This window comes from Zalophus californianus, chromosome 16, assembly GCF_009762305.2.
Source record: "Zalophus californianus isolate mZalCal1 chromosome 16, mZalCal1.pri.v2, whole genome shotgun sequence".
In the NCBI taxonomy this organism is placed as follows: domain Eukaryota; kingdom Metazoa; phylum Chordata; class Mammalia; order Carnivora; family Otariidae; genus Zalophus; species Zalophus californianus.
In genome coordinates, this window is record NC_045610.1 from 43,145,746 (window position 1) to 43,156,848 (window position 11,103).

Genomic DNA, 11,103 nt, shown 5'->3' on the forward strand with positions numbered 1-11,103 from the left:
TAGCCACAGCCTATTATTGCTACTGCCATAGAGGACTAAGACTCCAAAAGTACTGCAAGGACTTCAAAGCCAGTTTACTGACTTCCAATAAAACAAGGTAATCTTTCTGATTTCCTAATACCCAACTTCACAGGAAAATTGAGACAGAGAATTTGATTCCAGGAAGAGGTTCTACTAATAGAGCATATTGGGCTAATCAAAATACAAAGCAAAATTCAACACATTCCTAAGTGACTGTTCACACAATTCATTTCCATGGATAGCTGGAAGCAATCAGAATAAATCAGAAAACAGTGATTTAAATAGTTTATTTTTTTTAAAAGATGGTTACTTTTTTAAAATGCAATGCCACGGTTATAGGAGTGTATAGAGGTGACACATCTTTTCCTTAACCATGCTTTTTTACCTTCTGCACAAAGGTAAAATTTTTTTGTTAACCTCTTAGTTAATGGTATCAAACAGGTCAGCAAACTTTTTCTCTGAAGGGCCAGACAGTAAATATTTTAGGTTTCACAGGCCACAAAAGGTCTCTGTCACATATTCCTTCTTTTACAACCCTTTAAAAATGCAAAATCCCTTGCTGACTTGCACCATACAAAAACTTGCACCATACAAAAACAAACCGCGCCAAATTTCCTAGCCTGCAGTAGTTTGCCAACCTCAGGTATAAGATACCTATTTTCTCTCTTGTCAGGGAGATTGCTCCCTTCGGGCTTCTTGACAAGTCTGCTGCCAGAAGTAGAGAAAGGCCTTATTTACAATTGAATGTGGCTTGTGACAAAAGTAGAAATGGAGAGTTCCTGCTCACTTTTGATTCTCCCAGGTTTTTCCACTCATTAAATTTGTTGAGTACACACAATTGTACAATCTTAAATATCTTTGTGTTAGCAGAGATTTCCAGTGTTTCTTCCTTAGACGCACGGTTCCTGCAGTTTCTTCCAACCTGTAATTATCACATCCTTATACTCATGTTTTAGGGCAGATCAGGATTAAAATCTCTACTAGCAGTCAAGAGGGCTCATGATTATAAAAAATGAATCTAGCCGTCAATGATATCCTTCCACCCAATACACATCCTTCTTCAAAATCACAGCCTGGATGAGGAAAAATATGTAACTATCTCTACCTAAAAAGATACTTCTTTTCTTCCCATAGGCTGAAACTTAAAAAAAAAAAAACTCAAAGCTAGAACATCTACCACATCATTTCTTCCATTTTCATAGTTTGTTGCCATGTTAACATAGTATCTGGATCCAGGTAGGCTCTTCATTAGCTTTCTATTTCATCCATAAAACAATACATTAAGAGGTAAATACTACTTTCAAAATACTTTATGCTCCCACATGTCATCTCAGAAAAGGAGTGGTCACGATTCTGCTCCTTCAGGATGAAAACTGTAACTGTCAGCTTTCTGAATATTTCTGTCATTTATCCTAGGTGAGGGGAGACTTTTAAAGTGGCCAAAAGGAGCCAGGACCTCAGTATTAAAATATAAAAGTTGCCCCCATTCCAGATCTTTGGTACAGACATCAACCACAATAATCTGATTACCCACACCACAGAGACATGGCACATTTTATAATTAGAAGTGTTTGTGATTTTCCTTTTGACCATGTAAACAGAAGGGAAATGCCTTGGGAAACCACTCTGCAATGTTCTCTCACTTCTCTTAAATACACATGTGCACAATCACTTCTCCCTTTGATCAAGTCCATGAGGAGAAAGAACAGAGTGGACCAAGGTTATCGCTTCCGCTCCCCTCTTTGTGTCCTTTTCTTTTCCTTTTCCTTGCGCTCCTGCTTGGCTAGTTTGTCTCTCTCCCTCTGCAGCTTGTCCTGTTCCTTCTTCCTCTGGGACTCATCCCGAAGGGAGTCTCGCTCCAGTTTTCGGGCATTGAGGACATCTTCCACATTGGTGTTTCGGAACAGAGCTACAGGTGAGTTAAGGGATTAGGGTACAGGTCACACAGGTCCCAACTTCTGCTCTGTCCTTATTCTCTCTCTACATATTCCTAGTCTTCAAAAAAAAAAAAAAGTCCTGGGGCACCTGGGTGGCTGTCGTTAAGCGTCTGCCTTCGGCTCAGGTCATGATCCCAGGGTCCTGGGATCGAGCCCTGCATCGGGCTCCCTGCTCAGCGGGAAGCCTGCTTCTCCCTCTCCCACTCCCTCTGCTTGTGTTCCCTCTCTCGCTGTGTCTCTGTCAAATAAAGAAAATCTTTTAAAAATAAATAAATAAAAAGTCCTTATGATAATTTATCTTTGGTCTAACGGGAAATCCTGAAACTACCATTACAAAGGTTTAAACTTTTGAATGATCCTCAGAATAAAAATCTCAGACTTCTCTAAATTTGAATGTTAAAATATTTTATGAAAACGAAATTTCATTCCAGAGTACTTAGATCATGGCAGTATATTGTTGGGAGTATCTAGGCTAGTTTTAGTGAATAGAGTATTACTGTAACTGGCAAAAATTTTATGTACTTGGCACTATTAAAATGCTTGAAAAAGAGTTAAATAAGTTGTTTAACCTTACTAAACTTTATCAGTTTGCTTTTTTTCCTAGACCACTGAAGCTTAAGTGAAAAACATGTTCTAATAACCACAAGCTCTGAATTTATAAAAGACATGAAATAAGTTTAACCAGTTAGAAAATACCTAGCCAAAAACTTTACCCCTCATTTCTTGGGACTTTAAAAACACAACCTGGGGGTACCTGGCGGGCTTAGTCAGTAGAGCACGTGCCTCTATCTCGGAGTCATGGGTTCGAGCCCCAAAATGGGTGTAGAGATTACTAAAAAAAAAAAAACCAACCTGTTAGCACCAGACAAGCTCCTCTGTACTCTTAAAACGTAACTTTTATGCTTTGGTGCTTTAAAATAAATGTCTCTGAAATAACCTCCCCTTCTTTGATAACCCACCATACTTCTCATCTTTAAGAAGGTGGATTTTTTTTTTCTTTTTTAAAGATTTAATTTGAGAGAGACAGCGAGCAAGCACGCAAAAGCAGGTGGGGAGGCAGAGGGAGAGGGAGAAGCAGACTCCTTGAGCATGGAGCTCGATCCTAGGACCCTGAGATCATGACCGGAGCTGAAGGCCGACTGAACCAACTAAGCCCCTAAGAAGGTAGATGTCTAAATGCAGAAACTTCTCAGGGCACCTGGGTAGCTTAGTTGCTTAAGTATCTGACTCTTGGTTTTGGCTCAGGTCATGATCTCAGGGTCCTGAGATCGAGCCCTGCATCAGGCTCCTCGGGGCCTTCCCACCACTTTAGCGGGAAGTCTGCTTGAGATTCTCTCTCCCTCCCCCTCTGCCCCTTTGTCCCACTTGTGCTGTCTCTCTCTCAAATAAATAAATCTTAAAAAATAATAAATGTAGAATCTTCTCATAAGTGTCTGTTGGTAGGGACTTTCCTCAGCACTCATTTCCATCCGTCCATATTTTCAGCTCAAAAGTATTCAGCGTTTGTGTTCTCTTTCTGAAAAATTATACGGTCTCTGAGGACAAAGTCAAAATTTCAATATTATTTTAACTACTTCCACTGCTGGGAAACCCAGTGTTATCCACAGGGAGTATAGATTCTTATTTTTCCTTAGAAATCCTTCCTCCCTTCACAGTAGATGTTAACATGTTTTCTTTGGGGAAAGTTCTCGTTAAATTGATTATTTACGGTTGGTAGTCCTTGGAATGGGGCTTCAAATGCTAGCCCGACATGAGTTCCTGTTGGTAAAAGGATCCCCCAGCAATGACAACAAGATGAACACTATTCCTCAAGAGTATTCAATGGAGAGGGGCGCCTGGGTGGCTCAGTCCTTAGGCGTCTGCCTTCGGCTCAGGTCAGGGTCCCAGGGTCCTGGGATCGAGCCCCGCATCGGGCTCCCTGCTCGGCGGGAGGCCTGCTTCTCCCTCTCCCACTCTCCCTGCTTGTGTTCCCTCTCTCGCTGTGTCTCTCTCTGTCAAATAAATAAATAAAATCTTTAAAAAAAAAAAAAAGAGTATTCAATGGAGAAACATTTGGGGACGGACAAAGAGAAGGATACATTTATCAGAACCAATGTTCATTGTGGTGGCACATGAATCATCCTTCTCAGCTGCTTCGGTGAGGGTCGTTAAGGAAAGTGGGATGGAAAGCAAAGGCCGGCACATCCCAACCCAACGTCAGAAAACATTCCGTGAAGTGACAGGCAGGGAAAGCATGCTGGAGGAAAACACCGTCAGAGGTGTGGTGGTAAACCCAGCACAGTCATCTTCAGAAGTCTCAAGATTGTTCAGAGCTACTGTGAGATCCTTAGCTGCTGGAGGCTGAAAAGAAACAGCCCGGTCTGGGTGGACTTCCCCATTACCTGGCAGCCCAGGGAATGGAGAGAGGACAGTGCTTCTCAAAGTGTGGTTCCCAGAACTCCCGGGGAACTTATTAGAAAAGCACATTCTTGGGCCCCACCCTGCACCTACTAAATCAAACTGGGGAGTGGAGCCCAGCAATCTGGGTTTTAACAAGTTCTCCAGGAGAACCACTGCTTAAAATGTTCTTTTCGAGTTCAAGAAAGGAGATTTTTGTCATTGGAACCATAGCTCTGCTGACCCTGGCAAGAAAAAAACTTTAGGAGAAACTAGAAGATAAGCTGGCCCCAAAGGGCCTAAGAATTACTTCCTAAACTTGTGATGGGACAGCTAACATTTCTGGTATGAGGTCCACATGCTCCATTCAATCAGGCTCTATAAGCTAAGCATCTCCTAAACAAGTTCAAACTCACAGGGAACCAAGCCTGTCCCTGTCAATAGCAATTGCCTTTGGCACAGCCCCCAAATTCCAGATTTCTTCTGTGTTGGTTGGAGATTCAGTCTCACTTTCAATTATGTGGTCACTGGAATATTAAAAAAATTTTTTTTCAAATGAAACTGCTCCAAATTTGGGAATCCTTCATCCAAAAACATCCATATTCTAGTCCTGGTTTTGCCACTAAACCTATGCATGTCTCTGATCACACATTCATCTCCTACTGTCACAGTTCCTTTATCAACTGGGAAAAGAATATAAAGATGGATTATACATAGGATACTATACTGGACAGAAAGGTATTACACAAAAATAAAGAATCACAGCTATATCTTAGCTTCTGAAAATACAATATAAACGGTCCATTAAGGCATTTCTTTTACACCGAAGTCTTCAGGAACATACAGATGACGTGTTGACAAATATTAAGTCTCATATCAACTGTCCCAACATCACTCCTCACAGCCACGAAGGGCCACAGATCAGATCCATTTTAGAATGGAAAAAGTACACTACAGGGGGAGATTGGCAACTTCTCAAAGCTCACTGTAAACCAGCAAACATTTCGGACTCAAGCCTCAGGGAATGGTCCCAAGACTCCGAAAAGGATATTCTTCTTCGTCTGTCACATCAGCATACTGGGCCAGGAGGGCGGCTTTTCTCTGCTTCTCCTCTTCGGACACCATCCTGGGCTTCACCACAATCTGTGCCTGCTTCTCAATTAGGGTGGCAATGGCCTGTACCTCATCTGGGAGGGGGAAGGGAAGGGAAGGGAGTGACAACAAGGCTGTATGTGAAAAAACAAGCTCACCAAACCACTAGTCCACCCAGATAGTGCTTGCAGGAAAGACAGTGGCATCTGCTGACTCTTTAGGGCCCTGGGCTTCAAAGGAGGTGCCTCGGGGGCCAATGAGAAAGGCAAGGGAAGGCCATGCGGGCTAGGCTTTGGGTCTTGTATCCATCCTCGGTCAGAGCAGCCCTGCTTTTACCTGTTTTATAAATTGAAGTTCTGCTGCTTAAAAAAAAAAAGAAAGAAAAAAGGTTGAAAAGCACTGCATTAGAATCATAGAAAATTCAGCTTCAAGCATGCAACTTTCTCCCCTCTTAACCCAGAAACCTAAGAAGGAATCTAGAATCAACTTATGTTGGTCCTTTTGTAGTGATGATTATGCCAGGTGAAATTCATAGATTATTTTAAAATAAAATCAACTATTGGGGCGCCTGGGTGGCTCAGTCAGTTGAGCATCTGCCTTCAGCTTGGGTCATGATCCCAGGGTCCTGGGATCGAGCCCCACATCGGGCTCCCTGCTCAGCGGGAAACCTGCTTCTCCCTCTCCCACTCCCCCTGCTTGTATTCCCCCTCTCGCTGCCTCTCTGTCAAATAAATAAATCAAATCTTTGAAATCAAATCTTTAAAATCAAATAAAATCTTTAAAATCAAATCAAATCAACTATTAAGTGAACCATTCTCAAAGAAAGGACGCAACGGTGCCCAGTAGTGGTTTTTACACCTGGATCCACATTAGAATCATCTGGGAGCTTTAAAAAGAAAAAAAAGGGACGTCTGGGTGGCTCAGTTGGTTAAGCCTCTGCCTCTGGCTCGGGTCATGACCCCAGGGTCCTGGAATCAGGCCCCATCTCGGACTTCCTGTTCAGTGGGGAGCCTGCTTCTCCCTCTGCCCCACCCCCTGCTTGTGCTCTCTCTCCCTGTCTCCCTAATAAATAAATATATATCTTTAAAAAACAAACAAACAACACATAGGTCCCACTCCAAAGATATTTCTATAACTGATCCATGGTATGGCCCAAGCACTGGCATCTTTCAAACTATATCAGGTAGTTCTAATGGACAGCCAAGACTGAGAACCAATGTGTAGACAGTTTAGAATTGCTTCAAGCCTGGCTTTTACAATTTGAGTTTTCTGCAATTAATCTGTCATTCTAATGGCTATATTAATCCACTTCTCTTTCATTTTAAGGGCTGACAAAGTTAGCTGAATAAACCAAAATATCAATCACAATTGTTAAGAAATGAAAATATGGAAAAGTAAGCGGGGGGATATAGTTGGCCCCAACCCCTGCCATGAAAATCTACCAGGGGCAGTGGAAAGCGGATGAAAAGAAAAGTGTAAGCCAGAATGAAGATGGCTGTGGTCAGAGGAGGTAGAAAACTGGAGAAGGGGAAAAGGAAACGTTCCGTTAAAAAGTTCATGGAAGCTGCTGGGTATTTACCAGTTTAAATTATCTTAAGCAAAATGAGTAGAAAACGGAGAAAACTCAAAATCTCTCGCTAACAGCTGTACAGGAAAGGTTCTTGGAAAAGGCACTGGAGGTTAGACAGACAAACTCCCAACTCTACCTTCTTTTTTCACATTGGTGACGACATTTTGACTTTCCGACCATCGTTCCACAATCTCCTTGCAGATGTTAAGAAGAGAATCTTCTTCCTAGTTGGAAAAGTAGACCAATTAATTTCCTGAGAAGAAGAAAAGGAAGGAAAAGGAGTAGAGAAGCAAAAGAGAAAGGGTGCCCTTGGAGGACAAGGTGGTTTATTCTATTTTCTTCACCCAGACAAAAGAGTTCATCATCCATTTGTTCATTTATTCATCCAGATGGTGCCCGCCATGTTGAAGGCACTAAGATGAGTGATAAGAGATGAATGAGAAACAGCCCCGGGTCTCACGACGCTGACAATTTAGAAGGCTGGTATATAAACAACTGCCATAAAATGCAATACCCCAATTAATGTAATAATCCTACTTAAAATTTAAAACTTACCCCTCCATTCCACTCCTGATCTTCTTATAATGTTCTTTTTTTCCTAGCACTTATCATTTTCTGACATACTATATAATGTACTGATTAAGTTTTTCCCTGCTAGATGTCACCCTGTCAGGGCAGGGATTTCTGTTTTGTTCCCTGAGGTACCCCCAACCATGTAGAGCAGTGCTTGGCAGAGAGTAACCCTATCAATAAAAACTTGATGAATCAATCAATCAATCAATCCAAATGCTACTGGAAGGAATAAAAAAAAAGGATAATAAAAAGCTTTAACTGTTATCTGCCCCTGACAAGATACATTGTTCTTGAATCTTAACTCAAACTGTTCCTGACAAATTTCTTAACTCCTAATATTGAATCCTAGCCCAATCTGGTGATTGATCTGGCTATGCCTTTTGTTTTTCCTGGAAAGGGATTTGGTACAATAGTCAGTGGCTTTTATATAGAGCCTGACCGACAGAAAGTAAGCAGCGCTATGAATTATGTGTTTGATATATACCACATTCATTGGCCTTGCCGATCTATAAAGTTGTTTCTCAGTGGTTTCATGAACCCTGCCTCACCATATAATTCCTGGCCAATTCTTCCCAAAGTCATTTCTTATATAGAAGGGTTGGGAAAACCAAGAGAAAATTAAGCATAGTGTGTGAATCGGGCAGAGAGAGGGGGAAAGGAGTCTGTCTTCTGTAGTTCATGTAAACAAGAAACGGATATAAAGAACCAAATCTGGTTCTAGATAACTTTTCTCTCTTCTACCAAGAGACTTAATAGTCTAAGCAAATTTATGCCTGCCTTTAGCAGTTCTAAATAATGACACCATGAAAAGAAGAAGTCAAGGAGCTAGTACCAATGGGTACCCAAGTTATTTCAACTTCTTTTTCATGGAGTCTTTAGAAACTTCCAAGCTGGAAATAAAAACTAACTTAAACTGCTTGCCTCACACTACCCCTGCCCCCCTCCAACAACCTGCAATGTCAGGGTCCAGGCAAAGAATTTACTCCATAGTATTCTATCTCCGCTGAATTTAGGAGCTGCATCACAAGCTGTGTTAAAGCTTTCCCATTTATAGGTCAATCTCACCAGAGCAGGCTTTGGGACTAAAAAGGGGACATTGCCAGGAGGACCTGGGACAGCTGCATTAGTATTATATTTCAACCATCTGCCCAATCATTGAACGGTGTTTCCACCAAGTAAGTGTAAGCAGAGATGAAGGCAGCAGAATGGTCAGGTTGGAAAAGTGGACAACCCGGTGATTTACTACCTAAACACAGATTAAAATACACCTTTCTGAACCTGCTTCTAAGCAGCTGGGTACCAAGTTTATCTCTCTTCTTTAAAACTCTGACCTTATTTGCCACCTCCGCCAGCAAACACTGATGATTACTGCATTTCTAAATACTATAAAAGATCAAGCACAATATTTGCTTCAGTTCCGGCCTAGACCTATACCTAGATTTTCACTGCCAGCTTACCTTTTTTGGCCTCTTACCTCCAAAATAGGAACCGAGAGGGTACTTCCTGCAGGCTTTTGTCATGGGACAGCCCTGGGCACTGCCTCCTAAAGAGCACAGACATCCCAGAGCACTTTATTCCCCTCTCTGAACACTGTCAATGGATGGGAATGAAATTGGTCGTTATGCGTTAATGATAAAACTCTCATTTAGACAATTCAGCGCCTTCGGAAGAATACTCACCCACAGGCATCCGAGAGGGCCGTTTCCCCAGGAATAAGGGAAATCCATTCTTCTCTATGCACCTGCAATCTCCTGACTTCCCCAAACCCTGGTTGGTGAGCAATCCCCTTCCCCCGCGGCCAAGAGCTCAGAGTATCCTCTCCCAGGTGAGGTCACTAATTGTCTGGGACACCACGTATGGGAAAGGGGTTACGAAGTACTGACAGGGGCCGCCAGGGAGCTAAAGGAACGTGTCCGGGCTTCTCACCAAGAAAGCAGAGAGGATACCCTGCAGAGCGTCCAGCTTCTCCTCTTCCTCCTCCTCCTGCAGGACACCCAGGATGTAGGCACCGTAAACGGCTCGATCCACTCCCAGCGCCTCCAACCGTCCGTCCAGCCACGACCCAAAGCCGCTGCCCCCGCCGTCGCCTTCTCCGGAGGCAGCCGCAGCCACTTCGCTGGGCGCCGCCATCTTGGGGTCGGGGTCCTGCCGGCCTCCAGGGTGCCTACCGCAGTGCCTGACGGGCCGCGCCGCAGGCCCACTGCGCATGCTCCGAAGGAGAACCCACAGCCCCGCGGGTGGGGCCTAGAGCCGATCGACCTGCAGTGGTCGGCCTGGGCATTTTGCACCTTCTAAATAGAGCGCCTGTTGGCGTAGGCGCGGTTACGTCATCGCTCAGGAACGCGGCAGATGAGTCTTCCTAACAGACTCTTTTTTACAGTTGGTTCAGAGAGGTTCGGTAACTTGGCCAAAGTCACGCGGTTACTAACTAAACAGGCCTGGAACTCAACTTCGATTTCAGCGCTTCGGCCCACCTCGCCGAACTGCCCTTCCCCGCGCCCTGGTGGGATAGATAATAAGTCGCCCATTCCCACACAGCTTTCGAGAAGGAACCGGCTGACTGTCCCGGATACCCACTGTCTCCATCAACTAGCACCACCTTCGCTTTTCCAAGCTCCGCGCGTATCAAAACTCAAGCTCTAGAGAACCTTCCCCGGGTCCCTGCGGTCTGTGTTAAGACCAATCCAATGTGCCGCGTTGCTTCTCTGCATTTAGCATGCAGTATCGGACACAGTAGGTGCTCAATAAATGATCAAGCACCCTCAAGTCATTTTTCACTCATTCATTAAACACTTAAACGCATATCTCTGAGGAGTCGTCTTTACTCTTTGCCTGGCACTGTGCTAAGTAAGAGCTTTTGATGCATTATTGCTTTAAGCCCCTCAACAACCCTGTGAGGAGATACTTTTATTGTCCCTGTATTAAAGGGAAGGAAACCGAGGCACAGAGTCCCACAGCTACAGGAAGCCTAACCAGAGGCAAGGAGCTCGTGTACAGCCCCCAGAGCCTCGGCTGCCTCTGGGAAACACCTGGCTCCGGGCCGAAATAAATTACCCAAGAAGCTAGGTTGGCTTTTCCTGAATTACAGAGAGGCTGGTAGGTCCCTGACCTGACTCCTTCATTCACTAAATACCTGAGTACCTACAACATGGCATAGCTCCTAGGCACTGAAAATACAAAGATAAAAATGTCACAAAATCTCTGCCCTCAAAGGGACTTCAGTCTGATGGGAACAGGCAACGTTTAATGACAATATAGGGAGGTAAATGTTTTAATGGAGCTTTGTCCAATGGAGGCTGTCATTGGGGCTTGTCAGTTGACAGACTTGGGAGCCATTATGACTCAAGGGTCATAGTTGGAGGTCAGTGCAGAGCCCCTCAACCAGAAAAGTACCATGACATTTTGTTAGCTTTTCTTTTAATTTTTATTTTGAAATAATTATGGACTCATGGGAAGTTGCAAAAATAGTACATAGAAACCTGTGCACCTTCACCCAGTTTCCGCCAATGGTAACATCTATGTAACTGTAGTAAG

At 43.6% G+C, this 11,103-nt stretch overlaps 1 protein-coding gene across 1 annotated transcript; it reads right to left on the minus strand.

Moving 5' to 3' along the window:
- Window positions 1–291: 291 nt before the first annotated feature.
- On the minus strand, window positions 292–9,738 carry CCDC43 (coiled-coil domain containing 43). Its single transcript, XM_027567844.2, has 5 exons — window positions 9,496–9,738; window positions 7,133–7,220; window positions 5,386–5,521; window positions 4,037–4,095; window positions 292–1,930 (listed from the first exon to the last, which is right to left on the minus strand). Exons 1-5 carry the CDS (start codon window positions 9,697–9,699, stop codon window positions 1,743–1,745), a joined length of 675 nt encoding a protein of 224 aa, XP_027423645.1. The 5' UTR covers window positions 9,700–9,738; the 3' UTR covers window positions 292–1,742.
- Between the last annotated feature and the right edge of the window lie 1,365 nt (window positions 9,739–11,103).